The sequence below is a fragment of the Mustela erminea genome, chromosome 11 (assembly GCF_009829155.1).
Source record: "Mustela erminea isolate mMusErm1 chromosome 11, mMusErm1.Pri, whole genome shotgun sequence".
NCBI lineage: Eukaryota > Metazoa > Chordata > Mammalia > Carnivora > Mustelidae > Mustela > Mustela erminea.
In genome coordinates this window covers 5,678,516-5,702,291 of record NC_045624.1, presented here as the reverse complement: position 1 = coordinate 5,702,291, position 23,776 = coordinate 5,678,516, and the positions used below count along the sequence as shown (strand labels likewise).

At 65.7% G+C, this 23,776-nt stretch overlaps 1 protein-coding gene across 8 annotated transcripts in view; it reads left to right on the top strand.

Moving 5' to 3' along the window:
- AGAP3 (ArfGAP with GTPase domain, ankyrin repeat and PH domain 3) overlaps positions 1–23,523 on the top strand; it is a 52,118-nt gene extending 28,595 nt beyond the window's left edge. For 2 of the 8 annotated variants that reach the window (XM_032303873.1, XM_032303870.1), the window contains 11 exons: positions 747–905; positions 4,368–4,460; positions 8,284–8,388; positions 13,670–13,838; positions 17,519–17,632; positions 19,210–19,347; positions 21,000–21,154; positions 21,237–21,327; positions 21,480–21,702; positions 22,356–22,611; positions 22,777–22,983. In XM_032303873.1, the coding sequence (XP_032159764.1) occupies positions 747–905; positions 4,368–4,460; positions 8,284–8,388; positions 13,670–13,838; positions 17,519–17,632; positions 19,210–19,347; positions 21,000–21,154; positions 21,237–21,327; positions 21,480–21,702; positions 22,356–22,611; positions 22,777–22,983 (1,710 nt within the window). Of the gene's footprint in view, positions 1–746; positions 906–3,269; positions 4,212–4,367; positions 4,461–8,283; positions 8,389–13,669; positions 13,839–17,518; positions 17,633–19,209; positions 19,348–20,999; positions 21,155–21,236; positions 21,328–21,479; positions 21,703–22,355; positions 22,612–22,776 lie in introns of those variants that run through there. The other 6 variants (XM_032303877.1, XM_032303876.1, XM_032303871.1 and 3 more) reach the window with 5 other exon arrangements.
- The last annotated feature ends 253 nt before the right edge of the window (positions 23,524–23,776 follow it).

Genomic DNA, 23,776 nt, shown 5'->3' with positions numbered 1-23,776 from the left:
GCCAGCAGAGGTCGGGCGTGATGGCCTGCGGGCCCTGCCGTGTGGCTCTGTGGCCAAGAGGCAGCCGTTGGGGGCATTTTGCACATTTTGTGTGGAGGCTGTCAGGGTGGGACGCGTTCTCTGCTTAGCGAGCCTCTTGCGGGCAGCGAGGGAGCAGGCCTCGCTGTGCCGCGCGTGTTTCCTGGCTCCGGGGAGCAGCTGCGGCCGTGCGCTCTCTGTCCCCACCCTGTGCTCCCCTCTGTCTCTCTTCCGTTCTCCCTCTGTCCCGTATCTGCTGCTTCCTCTGCGAGCAGTCTCGGCTCCTGGCCACACTCGGCCTCGGCTCTCACGTAGCCCTGCCCCCGGCGCACACGCTGTCCGGGAGGGGACCTCAGCCTCCCTGGGCACCCTGCGCCCAACCCTGACCTCCCACATCTTCGGCCCGTGTCACAGACTTGGGGGCTCATCCAAGGGGACCTGCTCCCTCATGCCCGACACCGTCCCCCGCCCCAACCGTGAGGCAGGGCTCCCCTGCCCCTGGCACTTACCCTGACCCTATTCGGCTCACGGGCAGGCATGGAAGCACGCCTGAGGGGACTCTAGCCAGGCAGCCCCGGACCGCGGTGGCTGGCTCGCGCCGGCCTCCTCTCCTGCCCCGCGAGCCCCAGGCCAGGTCCCCCCACCACAGGGGCCCCCAGCTCCCGCCTGCCACCCGGCCCCGGGCCCGCTCCCCCTCAGCAGCCCTCAGCAGCCCTCTCTGTCCTCAGGCCACGAATGGCGGCAGCAGCGCCTTCAGCGACTACTCCTCCTCAGTCCCCTCCACCCCCAGCGTCAGCCAGCGGGAGCTGCGCATCGAGACCGTGGCGGCCTCCTCCACCCCCACACCCGTCCGCAAGCAGTCCAAGCGGCGCTCCAACATCTTCACGGTATGTGCCCTGCGCGCCGCCCTCCCACCGGCCCGGCCGCCGGCACTGGCGAGGCAGGGCCCGGCCCCCAGCCCCCCACCGGGAGGGCGCAGGCCAGAGCCACGGATGCGGGGCCACAGCAGCCCGAGTCAGCAAGACGCCATCCACACAGACACACGCCGCTTCTCTAGGCTCCTTCCCCGTGCCCTCCTGCACATCCAGACTCTTCTAGACGGTTTCTCTGAGCCTTCAGGGGGCCGCCTGTGGCCAACACACACAGGCCCTCCTGTCTCTGCCGCACACTCCCCCCCACCCCCTCCAGCTCGGGGGGCTTGTTGGCCCCAGCTGGAGGCAAGTTCAGACACGTCTGCTCTGATGCCCCCGGCACCCTCGATTCCACAGTTGGGGATCAGGCCCCCACGGCTTTGCCCGAGGCTACACGGAGGGTTAGCTGGCAGAGCTAGAACTGGGGCTCAGAGCTCCTTGTCCACATCCCGCTCCTACTCCCTGACCTTAGCTTCCTGCCTGCTGTTACGGCGGCTCCGCTGAGGGCCTAGATGTCTTCCCCTGGGTCTTGGCTCCTGCAGCCTAGCCTGCACCCCACTGCCCGGCCTCGGGCCCCCGTACGGGCTCGTCCTCTCCCCTCTTAGACCTCCCACGTGGGACCCACATCCCTTGCGCAGCTAGGGGCCCAGCCCCTCGACCCCTGGGCGCCCCCAGTCTGCTGGCTGTCCAGGCCCGGCCCCTGAGACCCAGTGCCTGCCCCACACTCTCAGCTTCCGGCTGGGACTCGGCCGGGCCCTTCTGGGAGCCCTGGGTCAGGCGCAGGCGGGGCAGCTGCCCGCGCGGCTTCGCAGGAGATCCCTCGGTGCTTCCGCGTCAGTCCGCGCGCGCCTCTCCGAGCAGCAGGGCTTGGCTCTCGGCCTGGTCCTGGGTCCGGCTGGCCCGGCAGGCCCTGCCAGGCGCTGAGGAGCCCCGTCCAGACAGAGCCCGTGCCCCCAGGCCTCGTCCATTCATTCTCGCCTCCGCCTGCCCAGCACACCGCTGCCCGGTCTGCCCACCCCTGTTCCCGCTGTGCCTCCCTCGGGCCCCCTCCTCGTCCCTGCCGACCCCCCTTTCTGCTGACGGCCGCTGCTGCGCATGGCACTTCCCCAGCCCCAGCCTGCCTCGACTCGAAGCATCTCGTTTCTGTTCCTGCCCATTGAGCCCCGCACCGCCCTGGGCTGCCTGCTTGTGCCCCCCGTCGCAGAGCCCGCCCCCCGGGTGCCTGTGTTTGCGGTGACCGCTGTCTGCGCCCCTGCTCCCTCTACCCCATCCAGAACCTCCCGCTTCCTCCGCTGCCAGGCCTGCGGTCCTCCCCGCCGCCCTCTGTCCGGGGTCCATGCCCGGCTCACAGCCTCCTCGCCGCGGCCCTCCCGCTCCTTGCCCCGCGCTCCCCGCTGCCTGCTAGGCTGCCTCCGCCTGCCGTCCAGTCTCCCCCGGGCCCTTTCCCTCTCTCCATCCTCACTGTGGCGACCTTATTTTTTCCTTTTCATTGTTTCCATGGTGACCTCCCTTGCGCCATTGTCCACGAGGAGGCCTCGAGACCCGTCCGTCTCTAGGGGTGCGTCTCGGGACCTCCCCACCATCGTCGCTGTCGGGGGTCACCTTCTTGCCCTTGTCATCGTCCCCAGCAGAGCCACGCCTGCTCCGTGGCCGGTGTCCCTGTGACCCACCCCCTGGATGTGGCCATCGATGTCCCCAGTCTCCCCCGTGACCTCATGTACTCATTGTGTTGCCACTCTTGCCCTGCTTCCCATCCTGGGGGGCTGCCCCTCTGGGCTCCCAGGGAACCCTCTGGTGGTTGGTTGGGGGCCTCTTGGCTCACCAGCCTGGCCGTGGCAGGCTGCACCCCCCTCCCCCCATGCAGCTCTTTGGTCCGGGGGCCTGGTGGCAGCGGTCTCATCCATCTTCCTCCTCCCTGGCCCGTAGGGGCAGAGGCTGTGGCGTCCAGGAGAAGCCGGGGGCAGGTGCTGATGGTGGGGCTGTGGGCAGAGGCCTCTGGCCCGGTTCTTCCCGCTCCCGTGGTTGTGCCCGACCTGCAGGGGGCAGTCCTGTGCCCCCAGCCTGTGCCCTGGGCTCCTGGTGGCCTGGGAGAACAGGAAGGGATGGGGGCCCCAGCCGCCCAGTGGCGATCATTCCCGATGAGCTGGACCGCCCAGCGGCCCCTGCCGCCACCGCCTCGTCCTCGTCCTCGTCCTCGTCCTCCTCCTCCTCGTCCTCCTCCTCTTCATCCCGCTGCCGCCTCTCCCCAGGCACCTGGGTCTCTGCCCTCACCAGTGCTGACCGACTCGTGTGGGGCTTGAGTATAACTTGCCAAAATCTTTATTCTTTCGATATTTGCAGATATGTGCCACTGTTTCCAACTTTTCATCAACAAAAAGGCCTTTCCAACTCCTTCCAAATTAGAAGACCAGGTGGTGACACACAGCACCTCTGGACATTCTCCCCTGTCGGGGCCGGAGGCGGGCCGGGCCCTGGGACTGCTCTCAGATGAGAAGCGGCCGCCGTGCTCCCCACTCCAGAGACCCACAGGAACCTTTGTAACTAACCCCCACCCCCAGGGAAGGCTAGGAACGCTGGAGCCCGCGGCTGGGGGCTGCCGGGGGACCAGGCCCAGCTGGACGCGCTGCGCCAGGCTCGCTGCATGGAGAAGAAGGGAGCTCGGCCCCATGCCCGGCGCCAGGCCAGCGCAACAAGGCCCAGAGGGGCGGGGGCGTCCAAGCGCCCGGCCCGGCCCAGCCGCTCCTGGGGGGAGCTTTCCTGCCCCTCCCCCTCTGCTCCTTCCTGCATGGACTTCTGCGTTCCTGCTCCGCTCCTCCGGACGCCACAGCCGCCGCCGCGCGCTTGCCTTTCCCCCCCTTGGCCTCCCCGTTTCCTAGGATCCGCGTTGGGGCGGGCTCTGCCCCAGGAGCCCGGCAGGGGCGCAGGGCCTCTTCTGGCCTCTCTCCTCTCTCTCTCCATCCACTGTGCCCCTCGGGCCTCGCCGACCGTGCTCGGTGCAACGTGCCGTGTGGTGTCTGTGCCGCAGACGGGCCACCGCCCACTCACTTCTGGACTTTGCTCTCCCTGGTTATCGTGCCCCGCGCGCCCCGCTCTCCCTCAGCCCCACCGTCCACCTCTCCTCGCCCCCTCCCTTCTCTTAAGCCCCAGCCCCCTGGGCTGCGTGCGGGCTCCTCGCGCCCTCGGTATTCCGTGTCCTTGCTCTCCTGTAAGGGGCGGGCCTGGCTCAGTGACCTGTGCTGCTCTGTATGGTGCCGTGTGTAAGAATAAACCCATTGGACTACTCGTGTCTCCGTTCCTTCCCGGTCCCGCCGCCCCGGCCCTGCCCCTGCTAGGGCCTGCCCAGGAGGAGGGAGGCGGGGAGGGCAGGGGAGTGCAGGTGGGCTGCTGTCCCCCGTGGACCCTGGGCCCCCGTAACACGCCTCTTCTTTTCTCTTGCAGTCTCGGAAGGGGGCTGACCTGGACCGGGAGAAGAAGGCCGCCGACTGCAAGGTGGACAGCATCGGGAGCGGCCGGGCCATCCCCATCAAACAGGTCAGCATTTCTTTCCCTGGTGGCCAGAGAGTGGTGGACGTGAGGGACAAGGCTCAGGGAACATCGGACGATGGTCCTTTTGTTCCAGGCCCCTGGGGCATGTGGCCTGAATGTCTGGGAGGAGCTGCCGCCTGGGCTGGAGGCTTCCCGGGGCTGCTCTGGCGGCTGTGGCAGCTCCTCCGCACGGCCACACGGGGGCAGCAGAGAGCCGCCTGCCGTCCTCCTCGGCTCTCCTGCTGGGCGTTAGGAGTTGGGTGGCCCCGCGGACCTGTCCCACTCCCCCACTCCCCACTCCGGGAAAAGGAACTCCCGGGAGAGCACCCTGAGGGGCACGCCGACGGCAGCTCCCTGCCCGGGGCTCATCGGTGCCGTTTTCTCCGTGGGAGCCTCTGTTCCCTGGAAAAGCCCCCCTCCCGGGCGCCTCCTTTCCGAGTCTCTGCCTGGCAGGGCTGGGCCTCCGGGAGCTCGGAGCTTCCCAGAACCCCTGAGTGGGTCCAGGGTCTGGAAAAAGACCTTGAACACAGTAGGGCGTCCTTGTGCGGAGATGGTGGTGTGTGGGGCAGGGCTGTGGGGCTGCTGAGTGGATGGTCAAGGTTTGGCCCTCCAGGCCGGGCCTTCTGGGGGCCGTGGGCAGTCTGACGGAATTCCTCTGTTTATGTGGGGTTCTGACCCACGGTGAAGGTCCGTTTAGAACGGAGAGCCCAGAGAGGGTGTCCGGTCCCGGAGGGCGGGTGGTGAACTACCTGTTGCTCCAGGCCCTGTGTCCCTGCTTCCGTCCGGCCCTGGGACGTCCAGATACAGGGCCTGGCAGGCGCAGCTCCGGCAGGATCACCTGGGGAGGCCGGGGCACTGCCCAGCCTCCTCGCCGGTCTCTGTGCATCTGGGTGCAGCATCGGACCCCACAGACCTGTGGATGGTGTGACTGCCTGTCTCCGGGCGGTGCAGACCCAGTGCCTCACGCAGGCCGGACACTCTCTGCTTGGGGCGCGAGTGCTCTCAGAACCGGATGCACGCAGGACCATGTAATGCGTGAACGAACGCTACTTCCAGGGTGCTTAGTTTGAGATAAGGGTAGCCCCGGATGTCTCCTTCCTGTTTGGGGTACAGGCTAATTTGTCAGTTCCCTGAATCCCCCACATGGAGGGCAGGGGGAGCTGTGGGATGGGGTGGAGCCCTGTGAACTTGCACCTGGGCTCTGCCCCCCCACCCCAGGCCGGCTGGGTCGCCTGGCTGGTTCAGGCCACTAAAGCTCAAGAACCCCCCAGTAGGGGCGGACCCTGCGGGGGATGGGAGGTGGGGGGGTGGGGGAAGGAACCTGAGGTGCTCTTGAGCCACAGCGGGGGTCCTGGTGTGGGGGTGGGGACCGTCCACGCTCTGGTTTTCACAGCCCCTTGGCCCTTCCTGGTGCTTCCCCCCAACCTCCAGCTGCCCAGGGCCCACGTGGCCCCCTTCCCGCCCTCGTGTCCCGGTCTCCCCAGCCCGTTCCTTCCCCTCCCCCCCACTCCTGCTGGGAGTGGAGATTGCATTTCAGTTGCCATTTGCATTCCCAATCAATCCGGACTCCGCAATTAAGCCGGCTGGCGGAGCTGGGAGGGAGGCGGCGGCGGAACGGGTCCTCTGGGGGCTGTCGCCTCCGCACCGCTCCCATTCTGCCCCAGATTGCTTCCTGCTCCGCCGTGCGCAGCCGGCCCGGCCAGGGAGGGGAGCAGGAACCCCCGTAGCTCGTCTCCCTCCTTGGAAGGCCGGGTGTGCAGGAATGGGAAGCAGGCCTGGCAGCCGGGCCTTTAATGCTCGTTCCGGGTCCCGGCGCGGGTGGGCAGGTGCGAGGCAGGTGAGAGGCGGGCCGGGGAGGGGGCGCTGCGAGTGGGCGGCGGGTCCAGTCCCTGGCCAGCTGCGCTCGCTTTCCTCCTGCCAGTCCTCCCACACCCCCGCTGACAGACAGCGCACTCGCTGAGCTCATTAGCACCCGGCCTGGGCGAAGGAGGGGCCAGAGCGCCGGAGTGCTGGGTAGGAGAGGGTTCCCTCCCAGCAAGAACCCCCGCACCCCCCAGCCCGGCATCCTGATCCCGATTCTGTGTCTGAAAGAGGGAGGAAGTCGGTTCTCCCTACCCTGCGGGGAAACTGAGGCCGAGGCAGTCAACGTGACTTGTCTGATGTTGAGGGCTAGCTGGGGGCAGACAGGGGAGCAGAGCCTGGCTTCCCTCTCCCATGACCCGGAGCTGGGAGGGACCCAGGAGGGAAGGGCTTCAACGTGAGGCAGATGAAGGGTCCAGTGAGGGGAGGCAGGGCTCCAGTGGGAAGGATGTGAGAACAGAGGCTCGAGCAGAATCCCCCGCTGAAGGCCGGGGGTGTGGAAGGGAGGCAGAAGAGGAGCAGCTGAGCTGCGGCCGTGGCCCTCCCAGCCGTGGCTCTCCCAGCCGTGGCCCTCCAGCCCTCCCGGAGGCCCCAGGCGGAGGCTGGGGGCTGCCTTCTCCAGAATGTGGCCCTCGGTCCCGAGGGGTGTGGTGTGCAGGCAGGGCGGAAGGAGCAGCTGTACTCGTGTCTCATTTCTGGCCGGGGAGGGGGTGGATGCCATGCCCAGAAGCAGGTCACTGAGGCTCCTTTGCAGACCACAGGGCAGGGGTCCGACTGCCTTCGGGAATGTTCTACCCATACGGTCTAGTGAAGGTCCCATCGATACCACTTGTGTTCAGTTGCTTCTTATGAGGACGGGGTCTCTCCCACGGAGGGGGACCAAGACGTAGAGTGTGTCCTCGAGTGATCCAGAACTCCCAGCTCGATATCCTGTGGCCGCACCTCCCACGACGGCATCTGTCTTTTGAGGGCGGCGGGAAGAGGGCGATGGAGAGGAGGGAGTGGTAGCAAGATCGGAAACATCTGCTGAGGCGGGAAACTGTCGCCCCCTCGGGGTCCCCACGGGGCAGATCAGGCAGGAGGGCCCGGTGGCCCCTTGGCGCACCTGCTCCGTTCAGGACCAAGCCTTCTCTTCGGAAGTGTGAGAGATTGGGGGTTTATCCCGCAGCCTGGGGCCCAGGACCCTAGCCAATGCTGTTTCCTCACACTCGAGTCCCTCTATCTCTGTTTTTTCTTCCTCGTCTTAGAGCCGCGCCTCCGTCTCTCAAGGAGGAGCTGCTACAAAGTCACACCTTCGAGCTCCCCCTTTTTGGTGCCCGCTGGGGTGGACTCCGGGTGCTTCCCCTGCTCTCCTAGCCTCTGCTGGCCCTGACGCCTCCCCGCTTGAGACCCTCCTGTGGGGCTCTCCCCTCGGGGGCGTTCTGTCTGGTCGCTGCCCTCCGGCTTCCCCGGCGCACCTCCAGAGACGTTTCTTGGGCGTCTGCTGTGTCCGGGGCCTGGTCACGGTGCTGAGGGCGTGTCTGTGAACAGGAAACACAGACAGCCTCGCTCCCACGGGGCCCGTGTTCGTCCCACCGCTCCTGTCCCCGCAACACTGAGTCTCATGGGCTCGCCCAGAGAGTCCCGTTCTGGGCTCAGTGGCTGGGGCTCGCACTGCGGAGTCTGGGGCATTCTAGGGATTTCTGCCCTGTTCACCCATCCCTGGAGACATACGGCTGGAGCGGCACTGCCCTCTGACACCTTGCCTCCAGGTGCTGGCCTGGCCCCAGGCCTTTGGGGAGATGGGGTCGGTGGGGGGAGGTCCATGGGCCGGTTGGAGGTAGCCTCTGGCTCCCGTCCTCATAGTCTCTCCCCTCTGACAAGGACAGGAGGTGGAGAATGTGTCACAGTGACCTTGTGTCACTGTGCGCTTCCTGGGGCCTGTCACGTGTGGGGCTGGCGCCATCCCTGACCCGGCCTCTGTCCTCAGGGCGTGCTGCTGAAGCGAAGCGGCAAATCCCTGAACAAGGAGTGGAAGAAGAAGTACGTGACGCTCTGCGACAACGGGCTGCTTACCTACCACCCCAGCCTGCACGTGAGTCTGCGGGGGGGCCCTGCGGGGAGCTGGGTGGCCGGGGGGGGGGGGGGGGGGGGGCGGAGTCTAGGCCTCAGTGAGGGGAGCCTAGGGGGGAGCAGGCCTCAGTGAGTTCGGGGGCACTTGCCCTTCAGAAAGGACTGCACTGGGGTGGCTCGGGAGCCTCACAGACCCCGAGACGCCAGCCCGGGCCGAGCACTTAGCCACGAAGCCGGCCTGGTGGCGGAGCCCTTCCGAGAGAGCACAGCCCCTGGGAGCGGCTGCCTCCCCAGCCCACGTGCTCCTTGTTCAGAGAGCTGGGCTGGGCCCGTTTCCATGGAATTGCTGAAGTTGGGGTGCCGGTGGTTGTCAGCCAGTTGTCTTAGGGGAGCCACATCAGCAGGGGGATCCCTGGGTTCCTAGGCCCCGGGGTGACCATTAAGCCGGGGCTGCTGGGAAGGGCACGGGTCACCTGGGGAAGGGGAGCCCCGGACTGGTGGTGGTGGTGGGTGGAGGGGTCTGGAGGGTGTTGGCCTCTGCCCTGGCAGGGTATCGGGGCGCGGCAATGGCGGAGTGGCCCCATGATGGCTCCCCTACCCTTCCCGCCTCCCCCCTCCCCTCGCTGCGTGGCTCCCACACACAGCTGTCACCAGAATCCATCTCTGTCACCGCCCCACTGTGGGGCTAATGAGTTCTCCTCCGAAGCCCCTCCGGCACAGCACGTGGGCTGGCCCCACCCCCGGCCCGGAAGCCCAGGGCCTGCCTCAGAGGGCCCCTGGTCCGCCTCTGAATCTGCACGAGGTGTCAGGCCCGACCCAGGGGGTCCTAGGGTCCCTGGTGCCAGCCCTAACTGGGGCCGAGAAGATGCACCGAGGCCGGGCCTGGGGGGAGCTGGCGGGCAGTCCCCTTCCGGTCAGGACAGAGCCCAGCCTTACCCTCCTGGGCTTCTCCCTGTCTGACTCCTTGAGCGCTGGTCCTTCTCCCGCTTAACTCAGGGGCCAAAGGCTGCTGGCCCGACTTGGGTGGCTGCCTCGTGCACAGACCTAGTCCTGTGGCTGAGTCCGTGAGAGGCAGCGAGGCATAGGTGTCGTAGGAAGTCCCGGGGCCTCCCGCAGGCTCTGGCCTCTGTCCCGGAGTGGTGGCAGAGCTACCGCGCCCCAGCCGAGAGCAGCCACTGTGCCCGTTTGTAGGCCAGCCTCGTGCCTCCTAACTCCCAGCCAGTCGTACTTGTCCGTCCCCCCCGTCCCCAGGCAAGAAGCATTCGTTCTCCTCAGGCAGTGTCTAGCCGGCGGGGCTGGGAGCGAGCCTAGGGAAGCAGCCCAGCTTCCCCCCGCCGTGCTGGGGTGGCCTTGGCTTTCCCCCTTCGCTGCCTCCGTCCCCGTTCTGTCTGCTCTGTGCTGCTCAAGTTGGGCCACGTCCCTTCTGCTTGTCCCCATGTCCCGGGTATTGGAGGAGGCCCAGTGTGGAGCACAGGGATAGGAAAGAGGTCTTGGGACGCGGAGGAAAGCGTTGGGTGCTCGTGTTTGGCTTGGGTTTGGGAAGGGAAGGGACTGCTTTTACGCCCAGCAGTCGAGCGAGCAGAAGCGCGACCGCCTGGATCACCCTGCCTCTGGCTGAGCTGGTACCTGGGCCTGTGACTTTGCCGCAAAGCGGGATGCAGGTTTTTCTGTGCTACACCCAGAGTGCCCCTCTTCGGGGCTGGCTGAGAAGGTGACGGGAGGGTTCACACCATCCCGGCAAGTGTTGCCTAGACTGTTGGTGAGGAGGACGGAGGGCACTGACGGGCTGCCTGCCTGGGCCGCTCGGAGGAGCTCAGATGCCCTTCCGGCGTGTTGGACTGGGTGCGGCTGGGTGCGTGCAGGGGCCCGGCACGGAGTCCAGGTGCCGTGGGCTTCCAGGCCCGTCCTTGCTTTTCTGCAAGGTGAGTCTTAAGAGGCAGGTGGCTCTGCTGCCCACCCCCTGACCCAGCCAGGCCCCCTCTTGTCTGGGCCACGGGGCCTCAGGAAGAGGTTGAGGGAAAGGCTGGGCTGTGGGCACAGGCGCTCGGTCTGCTCTTCACTGGCTGCCCGTCGGCTCTGGCATCAAAATGTAGGTCCTCCTGCACACGAGAGGCCAGGAGGCGCTGGCTCCCGCGGAGAGCGGCAGCCCTGCCCCGTGGATGCTTCTCTTCCCGTCCACGAGACACAGGTCAGGTGGGAGAGGTGTGGGGACGGCGAAAGTAGGCGCGAAGGCCGCACGGGGGTCGTCCCGTGCCAACGCGTGAACAGGGTCAAGTCCGTGCTAGCGAAGGCCTCCCGCGCCGTCTGCCCCTCGCTTCCTGACCTCCTCCCTTGGTGGCTGCCCTTCCCCACGCGGCGCGGGCTTCTTGGTCCACGCGGAGGTTCCCTCCACGGGGGAGCTGTGCGGGGGAGGGGCCGTGCGGGCCCCCCAGAGGTGCACACGCCCCTCGCGGCCTTGTCTGCTGCCATCACGGCCCAGGGGTGACTCACCCTCTGCCGGAGGAAGGGCCGCCGGGCCGGCCTCGAGCCTCACGCCCCATCCTCGCCTGGCCCGAGAGAGCCCGCCACGGCCTCCCCCATTTGCAGCCCGCGGAGCCATTCACACAATCACCTTCTGTTAATTCTATCTGCAACATCAATTAAATTGTTTGTAGAAACTAATTGAATGTGGCTTAATCACACATCTTAATAGCTTTCCACGCTCTGAACTCGTTGTTAATTCCAGTAATAAAACGAGATGAGAACGCTGGCTGGGTAATTAGCGAGGAGGCTGGGGAAGAAATTGCTGTTTGATGGTGGGTAATAAAGGCAGCCGCGGTGACCGCTCTCCTGAGCCGCCGCCGCCGCCGCCGCCGCGCTCCCTGTTCTGCTGACGGAGGGAAACGCCGTCACGCTGCCCCTGCTGTCCCGTCACTGCTACCGCTCCGCGCGCTCCTTGCGGGGACGCTGTCCCCGGGTCGAGTGCTGGCTCCCAGCCTGGTGCTGGAGCCGGGCATGGGGCCCAGGGGCCCGGCCCACAGTGGCACGAGCGCCGTCTGTCCGTCCGCTGTGGTCCGGCTGCTCCCGGGGACCAGGCCCCTCGCGGCGGCCGCTGGCTGGTGTTCCTGGTGCGGGGTCGGCGTCTAGCCATGTCCCGACGCAGGCATCCCCAGGCCGTCTTGGGGCCTGGAAACTGTTGCCGCGGCCGTGACCTCCTTGTGAACTAGAGCGGCCCGAGCCCCTCCCCCAGGAGAGGGACTGCAGCTGTGCCTTCGGCCCAGCCAGCTGTTGACAGTCGTCTGGAACAGCGGATCCAAGATATGACCGTGTGCAGGGACCCGGGCCGGGTGCGTGCCAAAGCCGGGTCAGTGGGACGTGGGGTCCGAGACTGTGAGGCGGCCCCATGCTGGACGCCGGGCCCAGAGCAGGACCCCAGGGGGCCTGCAGTGCCTGGGCGGGGGGGCTGAGTTTGCTGGAGGACAGACGGCTAGAGGGGACACAGGGCGGGGGCAGGAAAGGACCTCCTGGGTTTCTTTCCTTCCCCGGCACCAGGGCACAGAGGCTTCGCACAGGGCCAGAACCCTGACAGCAGGGTACAGTTTGGGGGGGCTCATCACGGGAGTCTGTCCACGGGTGGAGACTGCTCCCCCGGCCCCCTGAGCCCAAGGCTGGGCCTGGCACCTTCCATGCACAGACGCAGCCCCGAGCTGCGTGGGAAGGAGCTCCTCCGGGCGCCCGCCGCTGGGGGTCAGTCTCCTCTGGGCCCGACTAGGCCCCTCTGTCCTGAAGGGCATCTCCGGGCCTGGCCAGTCCTCACTGCAGCTGGCTGGGGCCCAGGAGATCACTGCACTCCCATCCCCACGGCCCTCCCACGGGTCCCCTCCCCCGATGACCCGCCTCGGAAGTGAACCTGGCATGGGGTGCCACTTCCTTGTTCTTGTTTGTCTTCCTGGCCGGACACTTGCACCTTCTCATGGTTCCTTGGTGCCGGGTGACCCCTTTCTACTGGATGTTTTCTTGGTCCCAGAGCGAGGGCCAGCCGTAAGCCCCTGCTCGGCCCCTGCCCTTGCCTTGCTTCCCAAACGGCAGCGCTCCCCACCTGCGCTGTCAAGTCGAGGACGCCGTCCCTTTCCCCGAAGCCGAGGGGTGAGGAGGTGGGAAGGCTGCTGGGCGACAGGAGGTCTGACGGGCGCGCTAGACGGACCCCCGGACCGGGTCCGCGGGGAGCTGAGGGCGGGTCCTGACGGAGGAGAGCAGATCGGGGTCTGAACCGGGGAGCTCCAGAGATCAGTGGACACCTCCCACCCGGATTCTGCTCTCCGGAAGGGATTTTGGCCACGGTTTATCGGGGACGTGAGCGGGGAAGATACTAGAAGGGACTAGAGGGTCTCGCAGGTACTAGAAACGGAAGTGGGAGATGGGAGTCTGCCATTGGGCAAGGAGACCGCAGCAGCCGTGGGGAGAGCCCCTGGCCAGGCTCGGGGTTAGAGCAGGAAGCTGACGGGCCGGGCTCTGCTTGGTGGCCCCACGTGGCCGCTCCACCATGGGCCTCACAGGCCATGTCCAGATGGCAGGAATGGTGGGGGTCCAAGGCGCCAAGTGGCTCCCACCCTCTGGGGCCCTCGGAGGGCTGACTGAGTGCCTGGGCCCGGGACATCTGCCTTCAGTGTGCAGCCCTGGGAGTCCACAGAGCCTGTTCTTGAGTCGCTTCTCCCACCTCCTGACGGTGTCACCTTGGGCAGGTTAGCCTTTGTCAGCCTCGGTTCCTTCAGCTGTAAAGTAGCCCTGGTCACCTCTGCCAGGAGGGCCACGTGAGGGGCGGTGTGCCCCTGTGGGCATGAATGCCCAGCCCTGTGAATGGGCAGGGGCTTGGGGGGGCACGATGATACCGGCTGCTGTTACTGTGCTCATCAGGCGCCCCACTGGCGTCTGTGGAACCGGGGACCTGTCTCTGTGCTCCGAAGGTTTCTTTTTAATTGTTCAAGGGATGCTTATCGTCGGGCACTGTTGTCAGGAGTGAGGGCTGTTCTAGGCTTTGCGGTTCCCTGCCCTCAGCTCTGGGGTCCAGGCCCTTCTCTCTGCCCTGCTCCTGCCCCCTGCTGCCTGCGTCCCCCTAGAGCTGCCCTGGGTCCCCAGTACCCTGGGTGTCGCCCAGACCCGGACATCGTCCGTGGGCTTCGCTGTCCTGCTTTCTAAACCTCGGGCCTCCCTCCCCTCCCCTTCCCTGCAGCACCGGGGAATGGGGGGGATGTGCGAGCTGGCGGGTGAGCGCCGGAGACGAGGAGCGGCGCTAACACGTGTTCATCTGTCTGCGTGGCCCCTAGGATTACATGCAGAACATCCACGGCAAAGAAATCGACCTGCTGCGGACCACAGTGAAAGTGCCAGGAAAGCGCCTGCCCCGCGCCACCCCTGCCACGGCCCCAGGCACCAGCCCGAGGGCCAACGGCCTGGCCTCGGAGCGCAGCACCTCCCAGCTGGGCGGGGGCACAGGTGAGGGGCTGCTGCGGGCGCCCGGAGAGGGAGGCCGCTTTGCTCGGCGAGATCGGGGAGGGCGGCTGTGGAGACCCGAGGAGGTGGGCGCTGTGGGGCTTCCCTCTGTCCCAGCCTGGGTGCTCGGGGCTCCCGGCGTGCTCGTCCCCCCGAGTCCTGCTCAGCCAGATGCGTTTGCCCCGGCGCTGGCCTCTTGGGACCAGGTTAAGGGAGTGGCCGGCACGGGGCCGGGCAGGCGGTGTGGAGATCGGGATGGGGCCAGACAGCCTCGTGCTGCTGGGGGCCGTCTGCGGTCCTGGCACTGTTTCTCCTCAGCGGGAACCAACTGGGGCGGGTGGCGGTGGGCGTGGGGTCTCGCATGCAGAGCAGCATCGCAGCCCGGCGTGCGCTGGGGGGCAGCGGGGGAGGTGGACGCGGCCGGGGCTCCCCGGAGCTCACCTGGCGAGCACGCTGGGGTCTGCAGCGAGAGGTCGGGTCTCCGCTCAGAGAGGACTGAGCTTCGGGAGAAGCTGGAGGCCAGGCGGACTCTGCCACGCGTCTGGCAGGGTCGGGAGAAGTGCTAGAGGCCCAGAGACTCGGAACTCGCGGTGCGGCAGCTCTTCCTTGAGCGCCGCTTACCTTTCTAGATGCCGCTGTGAGTTTGGGTGAATGATGCTTAGGGGTCTTTCTGTCCCCAGCTCTGCCTGCCTCGCTAGGCCCCTGGGGCTCCTAAGCCACTGTCCCTCCCCAGTCCCCAGGCCCCAGATCTGCCTTGTCATTTCCAAGACTTCACTCTCCCTATGCTGTCCCAGGTGACTGGACCCCCTTTTGCTTGCGCCCAGAAACAGCTGCTTACGACACTATCCTGCCCTCCCAGAGGCTGCCAGCGCGTCCCTGCCCCGGGGTGCTCTGCTCATCAAAGTCCTAGGCCACTAGGGACATTCAGTTGACGGGAGCTGGGTGCTAAGTCTGGAGTGGATGGAACAGGCCCCCTCAAAAGGCTGGTAGGACCCACACTGCACAACTCTGGGTCCAGAGAAGAAGGCCAGACGGTGGCCTCCTTGTCGGAGGCACAGGGACACCTGGCTCCCTGGCCCGTGGCCTGTGTTCGGCTCCGCTGAGCAGTCGGGGGTCACAGGGAGGGGCGGGGTGCCGTCGGCTGATGGACACGTGTGCCAGAGCTGCTCTAGGTCAGGCTCCTTTCGCTCCGTGAAGCTGCGATGCTCCGCCCCATTCGATGGATGAGGAAACAGGCTCAGCGAGGTTCAGTAACTTGTCTATAGAATTCCGCAGTCAGTGGTAGAGCTGGGGTTTGGACCGGAGTGTGCCTGACTTGAAAAGCCATGTTTTACCCTCTAAGCCACCCCGAGCTCGTAGAGAAGCCCGTGAACCGTGCAGAGGGAGAGCTCCAATGGACTAAGGGAGGGAAGAAAGCTAGGCACCCCCTCTTTGTGGGGCCGGCAGTGGGGGGCACTGCTGAGAGCCTCCCGTGGGGGTGCACTGGGGCAGGTGGGGGGGTCCAGTGGTAAGAACTGTCGCCCCAGGCAGTCCTCAGGGCTCTGCGCGGAGGGCTATGTCTGGGCTGCTGGGAGGTCACGGGCGAGCAAGGGCAGGGGGGCTGGGGATCTGCCAGGGCCCTGAGCTCTCCTGGAGCTGCACCCACAGGTGCACAGTGAGAGGCAGCCTCTGATCTGGCTTGGTGCGTTCGTATCCCACGGAGGAAGAGGAAGTATCTGTACTCTGAAGCCGGGGGTGGGGGGGAGCCTTGCCTGGAAGTCAGGTAGCAAGACTGGGCTGTTTCCCCAAAGGGAGGGACACAGTAAGACACTCTGTCCTGTCGCAGTCCTGGGCCCTTTGAGCCTTCCCCTGGGGGGCAGAAGTGCACACGAAGAGACCCACGGTGCCCTCACCCGCAGGACGACCAGCACCCACGGACACACGCCAGCCTCCCCCGAGCCCGTGTCCCCTCCACCACACACGCCAGCGCCGACCTCATGCACACTCACACATGTCTCCCGCTCACCGGGCGATGTTAACATCTCATTATCTTTGTTACTGTAATTACATTATCCGCTGCTTTATGCAGAATTATCCTCCGAGGACTAATTGATGGCTCCATGTTTAATTCATTAATCATTAGCATCAAATTCGACAATTACAGTGCACACTGATTGTGGGATTGCAGGCGTAATGAGGGAAGAATTAACAAAGAAAAGGGAAAGCACTTTCCCTCCCTCGGGGTTTTGAGTTGGGGGGCTTGGGGAGGAAGTGGGGCCTGGGGTGGCTTTGGGTGGGGCTCGGGAGGAGGCAGGGATAAGATTTGGAGCCCAGGAGGGGACGGATGCAGGACTGGGGCAGGGAGAAGCAAGGTCTCTGAGAAGTTTGGACCGGCGTCTGCCTCTCTGGAAGGTCTCCTGCAGGGAGCCGAGGGGCCCCTGAGGGAGGCTGAGCTGGCAGGGACCCGTGAGGCCGGAGTGGCAGGGAGGCGGGGTTCCGGAGAGGAAGCGTCAGCATGCTGCCTTGAGGGGACTGGAAATGGGGTCGGCTGGAGGGCGGCGTCGGCACCTTGCGTGTGCTCGGGAGCACTCACTGTGGGTCTGGTCCTGCCTGGGGCGTTAGGACGAGCACAACAGAAATCCAAAACCCGCCTTCCACCTCTCCGCATCGCACGGTCCCCGGAGCGTTAGGGATGTCCGACCTGTTTCTTTACCTTCTAGTGGCTTCCGCCCAGGGCTTCCATTCTTAGACTTCCAGAAACCCCACCCGTGTCCTCCCGGCACTGGTCTGAGGCTGAGTGTGCCGCCTGCTCTCGCGCACTTCGTCCGCTCCAGGCCCTGTCTCTGCCTCCTTACTAACCTCGGCCCCTGGCCTGCTCTCCTGCCTTGCGTTCCGAGGTGTGACACCTCGCTTATGCCCCCGCGCCCCTGTCCTCAGACTCCCCACCACCGCCGCCTTCGGGCCTCGGTCTCCATCCGTGGTCCTATGTGGACTGAGGGGAGAGGGCAGTGGAGGTCTTCGAATTGTCGTGGGCTCCGAGGCCCCGTGGCTCTCCCTGGGCTCCGAGCCCCGTGGGCTCCCTGCAAGGGACTGGGTGCTGAGGGAGGGAGGCGGGACAGCTCGGAGGGCACAGGGGACCCTGCCGGCCCGGGGCCTCGGCGCTCCTGGAGCCTTTGGTTCCCCTTGGCTCTGCCATTCTTCCCTGATGGGAAACGAAAGATTAATTTTCTCCAGCCCAACAGGATAATTACTAATACTAATTAGACATAATTACTTGAATCTGATACACTTATTTCTCGTCAGAATGGCATCAAAGCTGAGGCAGAGCAAATGGCATATGCGGACTAGAACGTGGGGTGCAGAGGCCTGGTCCGGAGGCGGGGTGGCTGGGGACGATGGCCAGACAAGGAGAGAGGGGGTCAGCACCACGTGCCCCCCTCTCTCGGCTCCCAGGAAGGGGACGGAGGTGGCGAGGGGTGTGAGATGCGAGACCAGCTGCCTCCTGAGGTGTCAGGGACCCCAGGCGAGGCCTCTTGGTCTCCAGTAAGCCTGGCCCAGTACTGGTAAAGCCCTCATTTGGGGTCAGTATTCTGCCAGAACTTCCCGAGTTCTGCCTGCAGCGTTACTTTCAGGAAGGTCTGTGTACCCCTCCGCAGCCTCCCTTCCCAGTCTGACCCTTCCCCCTCCCCCCACCCCGCCCCCAGGTGCCCCCTACTCGGCCAGCAACCCGGCCTGGGCTGGCCCTCGCCCTGAGGGGCTGCACCAGCGCTCCTGCTCCGTGTCCAGCGCCGACCAGTGGAGTGATGCCCTGCCCCCAGGTACGCAGGCCCCGCACACAACACAGGAGGGCAGCCTGGCCGTGTGGGGTCGGAGCCCAGGCCAAGGGGAGGGGCCCCTGCCAGAGCTTGTCGCAGGGGGCCGCAGGCCCAAGGCGCGGCTCTGAGACACAGACTCAGCCCCCATCCCTTCTCCAGCGGCCCAGGCCAGCTTCCTGCCCCTTTACCCCTTCGCTGGCCCTGGGCCCTGCCAGCGGCCGGCCGGTGCCCGAGACCTTCCCTGCCCTTCCCTCCGCAGCTTCTCTGCCCACCCGCGGCCGTCCCTAGGCAGCGCTGGGGGCGGCTGGTGGCGGCTGGTGGCGGCTCCCGCTTCCCCATCAGCCCCCTGCGCACCAGCTCATCAGCCTCACCGCGGGGGGGACAGGGAAGCGGCTGAGCGGGGAGGTCGGAGGCTGGGGGCTTGGAACACGTTCTGATGGCGGCAACCTGCCCGCCACGGAGAGGCGGGTTCCTGGATGATAGGGTCCGGGATCCAGAAAGGCAGTTTTCCTACCCACGCCGCCTCCAGCAGGCGGGGGCCCCATCCCGTCCAGCGGGCCAGACTCTCCCTTCTCTCACCTTCCTCTTAACTTTCCTTGGCTTGTCTTACATTCCCTCCCGTTTCGTCCATTTTTGTTCCTTGCTCTCACATCTCCACTCTTCCCTTCCCCTTATTTTTAATCCCTCTTCGACGCACGTGGGCGCGCGCGCGCACACACACATTGCCCCCCCCAATCTTACTCCCATCCGTGTCCCTTGGCCCCTGTCCCCTCCCGGGCAGGTCCGCTCCGCCCCCTTCGCCTCCAGCTGGGCAGTAGTGCCCGGCCAGGCCCGAGGCCCATAGACTCTTTTCCTGGACCTTCCCCGCCGCGTCCCCCTGGAGGAACTAACCCCAGTCTGAGCCCCGAGTGCAGGAAGGGGCGCTCGCAGCACAGGGCGGCAACCCACCTCCCGAGCCAAGTCTGAGCCTCCTTGGGGCGAGTGACTGTGGAGCCCTTGAGAAGGGGAGCTGGGGGGCTTCCCAGCGTCACTGTCCTGACTGCGCGGGGCCTGGATAGGGCCCCTCTGTTGAGTCTGGAAGGAGGCAGGCAGGGAGGGAGGGAGCGTGTCTGCCTCTAATGAAGTTTGACATTTAGTGGTGAGCGCCGGGCGGGGTGTGGGAGACGGGAGCTTGATTAGCGCGCTCTAATTGACAGTAATTAGGCAGCTCCCTGATTGTTTCTAATTCTGCTATTAATTGTGAGGAGCGGGGAGTGTGATTGAGGATAAATTTGGTGCGGAGCTGCTGGGGCTTCAGCTCCCTGTGAGTTCCCTGGGCCGCCTGCCGCCCCTCCGGGCTGCGGAGCCTTAGCCAGCCATTCCTCCTCGCCTCCATCCTGCTCTGCCCGAGTTCCCCTCTCTCCCCTCTCCTCCTCCTCTGGGCTGGGGAAGCTCGGGGGTTGGTTGGGACTGGCCTGGCCTGGCAGACCCCTCCCTTGGCAGCTGGGGGTGGGGGGCGCTCCCAGTGGCACTAGGCAGGTCACGTGCTCTGCCCCCCACCCTCCCCTCTTCCCACACTTCTCCAACTCTCCCCTCCCCAGCCAGTGGCCCAGCTGAGGTGCTCAGTTCCAGCCCCAAGCTGGAGCCTCCCCCATCTCCCCACTCCAACCGGAAGAAGCACCGGCGGAAAAAGAGCACCGGGACCCCCCGACCAGACGGCCCCAGCAGTGCTGCTGAAGGTTAGGGGGACCTACAGGGAACCCGGGGCACAGGAGGCGGGCTGTGGGATTCGGGGATAGTACTCTCAAAGCAACCCCATTTTCTCCGTTCTAAGAGCGAGTGCTTTGTGTAAGTAACTGTAACTATAGTTCCACTTCTTTTGGTCATCCGGACTTGGTGTCTTAGAAAAGCTCCTCCTTCTGCCTAATTAAAACCCTTTCTGCTAAAATGTGAACCTTTTAATCCTTGGAGAAGGTGAAAGACAGCAGGTGGCTACTCCAGTAACTCTTCCAGACTTGCGGGCAGGACCCGTGTTTCCTGTGGCTCTTGTATCACCCACTGAGCTTGATGAGTGCTGGGTATACAATAGGTGCTTAATACGTGTGTAGGAGCTGGCTAAGTCTTTCCTGACTGGTCTTCAGGTTAAGGAATTCCAGCTCCTCAAGGCCTTTCTCGTAATCTGGTGTTAATCATAGCACTCCTCTGATTTTCTCCAAAGTCTCTTCAAAATGTTCCTCTTCTCCATGGTTGGAGTCTTTCCGCTCCCACCTAAGTCTAAGCTAGACCGATGCGCAGTGTCTCACTTCTCCGATTGCCAGGGCAGGGATGTGGGCCGGAGGGTGGAGATGGCCTCCGTGGGGAAGAGCTACCTCTCCGGCCTACCTGTGGGAGAGTGATGCTTAGCGGTCCTGGCCGGAGCCCAGCTGCACCAGGGAACCGGGCCCCCCACACGGGGCGGCGATTCTGTGGTTCAGAGGCTGTGTGGAGAGCAGGGCGATGTGGGCTGGTGGAGCCCGGGGAAGGAAGGGGCACCAGCGTCCTTCTAGGAGGCAGTTCCCGTCGAGGGTGCCCTGAGAGCAGGAGCCCAGCAGGAAGACTCCCAGGGACAGTGTGTCCCTGGGTAGAACCTGGGACCCAGGCCTTTGCCTCTGGCTCCGCGTGCCTCCCCCCAGGCCTGAGTTCCCTCCGCAGCCCCCGGGACACATCCACACCGCTGGTTAGGAGCTGTTCAGCCACAGGGTGGTGGCCGTTGGTGTGGGGATTCGCGTGGCTCTGCTGGTCTGAGCGGAATGGAGCTTGGGGTCCCAGTGCAGCCCACCGTGCACGTCGCGGGCGCTGTCCTCAGGGCCCTGTCTGCTCACACAGCCCAGTTCGTGGGGAGAACGTCTCCTCTCCCCATCCGCTTGTCCTTCCTGTCTGTGCCCGGGGAGTGGGGGAGGGGCCGCTCCCAGGAGCCCCACGCCCGACGCCGTCAGGAATATTGGGTTTAATGAGCTGCAAAATGAGGCGGCTGCAGCTGACGCGTACCGGTGGTGCCCACGCCCGCCTCCCCCGCCCGCTCCCAGCCTCGCCTCCTAGCGCCCCGCCGCACCCTTCCCCAGACGCTCCCCGCTGCTTTCTCCAGGGAGCGTCCCGCTCCGAATTGCACACCCTCTCCGGCGGGGCAGGGGGGCGGAAGCCACGCACCCAGCTTTGCCTCCCTGCAGTCGGGCTCCGCAGGTGGTCGGGCGCGGAGCGGGTGAGGGTCCCTGCTGCGAGTGGCCCCGGAGCGCGGCCTCGGGGCCGGGATGCCGGGAGAGGAGACCCTGGGGGGGCGGAGCCGTGGTGGCGGCCGTGGCAGTGGGGCGCCCTGCCCTGCCCTGACGACGGCGATCACCCCCGTCTCCCACAGAGGCCGAGGAGTCGTTTGAGTTCGTGGTGGTGTCCCTCACCGGGCAGACGTGGCACTTCGAGGCCTCGACGGCAGAGGAGCGGGAGCTGTGGGTCCAGAGCGTGCAGGCCCAGATCCTCGCCAGCTTGCAGGGCTGCCGCAGCGCCAAGGACAAGGTTGGCACAGAGGCCACACGGGGGCGGGACCCCAGGCGGCCTCATGACTGACTGGCCGCCCCTTGTCTCTCCCCTGGCGCAGACTCGACTGGGGAACCAGAACGCGGCCCTGGCTGTGCAGGCCGTGCGCACCGTGCGCGGCAACAGCTTCTGCATTGACTGCGACGCCCCCAGTGAGTGCAGAGGCCCACAGGGCCGGGTCGGGTGGGGTTCGAGAACTGCGGCCCAGAGGCTTGTGGTCGGCCCTGAGAGAAGGGGGGCGGTCTTTCCTGGGGTCTCCGTCTGGCTGCCCGTGGACCTCACGATGCTTCCTGTCCTCCCCTAGATCCAGACTGGGCCAGCTTGAACCTGGGCGCCCTGATGTGCATTGAGTGCTCGGGGACCCACCGACACCTGGGGGCTCACCTCTCCCGGGTCCGCTCCCTGGACCTCGACGACTGGCCGCCCGAGCTGCTGGCTGTCATGACCGCGATGGGCAACGCCCTGGCCAACAGCGTCTGGGAGGGGGCCCTGGATGGCTATGCCAAACCCGGGCCCGACGCCTGCAGGTGAGTGGCCGGGGGCACGGGGAGCTGGCAGAAAGGGCGGGGCGTTGGCACCCCAGATCGGGGAAACAGGGCTGGCGTGGAGTGGCGACAGTCATGCTCTAAGGGTTAAAAGTGGCCGTTGCTCTGCTTGGCAGTTGGCCCCTTGGGGTGCCCCTCCCCCTCCCCGCCTGTCACTCAGGCTCCTCACAACAAGAGGCCCTTTCTGAGCCTTATCAGCAGGTCAGGGGCCAGCGGGAGGCGCATGCGCAGGGCGCTATCGCTGGTGGCGTGAAGGCCCGAGCCGGAGCCCGGAGATGGGGAGAATGGGTGGGAGATAGGCTGGTGCGTGGGCCCCGTGGAGGCCCCCCGCCCGCTTTGTTCCAGCAGGGCCAGATAAGCCACCAGGGGAGCCCTGCCCGGAATCCTGCTGCCCTCTCAGCCCCCGAGGGGCCTCCCTTCAGTGTTCCTTCCTTTCAGCTGTTTCCACCCGCTCTGCACTCCCCCTGCGCGCCGTCCCTGTCTCGGGCCTGTCTCTTCACTGCTCTGTCCTAGGCTTCCTCCGTTCCTTGCGATTTCCCTCTGGGGTGTCGTGCCGGTCCCCAGCGCCCTCCCCAGCCCCCGCCCGTTGGCTCGGGCCCTTGCCCGGCTCACGCCCCGGCGGGCCTGCGTTGCAGAGAGGAGAAGGAGCGCTGGATCCGGGCCAAGTACGAACAGAAGCTCTTCCTGGCCCCGCTGCCGAGCTCGGACGTGCCGCTGGGCCAGCAGCTGCTCCGGGCCGTGGTGGAGGATGACCTGCGGCTGCTGGTGATGCTTCTGGCTCATGGGTCCAAGGAGGAGGTGAACGAGACGTACGGGGATGGGGACGGGCGGACGGCTCTCCATCTCTCCAGCGCCATGGCCAACGTCGTCTTCACGCAGCTGCTCATCTGGGTGAGTTGTGGGCTCCCCGCGGGCCTTTCCAGTCCCACCCTCGAGGGCTCCTCGGACCTGGCTGAGCTTTTCGCCCCGGCCCTCGGAAAGCCACCTCTCCTTCTTGCCCCAAGAAACCCCACCGTTCTTGCCATGTCACGCCGACTGTGACACTTTCTTCCGCAGTACGGGGTGGATGTGCGGAGCCGGGACGCCCGGGGCCTGACTCCGCTGGCCTACGCGCGTCGGGCCGGCAGCCAGGAGTGCGCAGACATCCTGATCCAGCATGGCTGTCCTGGGGAGGGCTGCGGCTTAGCACCTGCCCCCAACAGAGAGCCCGCCAACGGTACCAGCGCTTCTGCGGAGCTGCACCGAAGTCCTAGCCTTCTGTAAAGCCCGCAGGACTCCGTGGCCTGGGGCCCCGCCTCCCTCCAGGCACTGAGGGGAGCCAAGGCAGAGACTGAGAAGCAGGGGCGCGCGGAAAGGAAGGAGTCGAAGAGTCGGAGAAGAGCGCAGTGGGAGAGACAGAGGGACCAGAGGCGACATGTGCGACTCGAGCTGCCGCAGAGAGGGAGTGGAGCTACTCTAGCCCTCTACCCTACGGTGCCGCTGAAAAGGGACGGGACCCTTTGGAGGTACCTGTGAGGAGAGGGGAGCAGGACCTCTCCCTCCTCCAGAGTCCTGCCTTCCACTGCCAGCCCCCTACAAGCCTTCATCCTAAAACGGAGCCTGGACGGACAGACAAGTTGGGGGGTGCTGGAGGAAAGAGGCGAGGAGGTGTTCGGAGAGTCCCGTGTAAATTTGTACATTGGAGTATTTATGTTTGTGTACATATCTGGTGTGTGTGTGTGACGAGCCAGTAAACCAGACGTGTGTGGCCTTGTTTTCCCTCCTCTATCCACACCTTCCAGAAGGGCCCATCAGTTCAGCTCTCCTCCTGCCTGTACTCTGGGACTGCCTTGAGTGGGTCAGCAGCACCGCCACCCCCTGGACAGGGTTCGGAGCTCGGCGCTGCCTCCCCCTCCTCCCACACCCAGCCCCTGCCCTCCGTTACTGCCCCCCCACCAGCTGGTGTCCAGTAACCTTGTGCCACACCTGGCGCCAGCCAGAGCTCACCCAGAGAGGGGACAGAAGTATCATCCCCCTTCCTGAGTCTGGAAACTAGCTCTACAGCCAGACAGACATC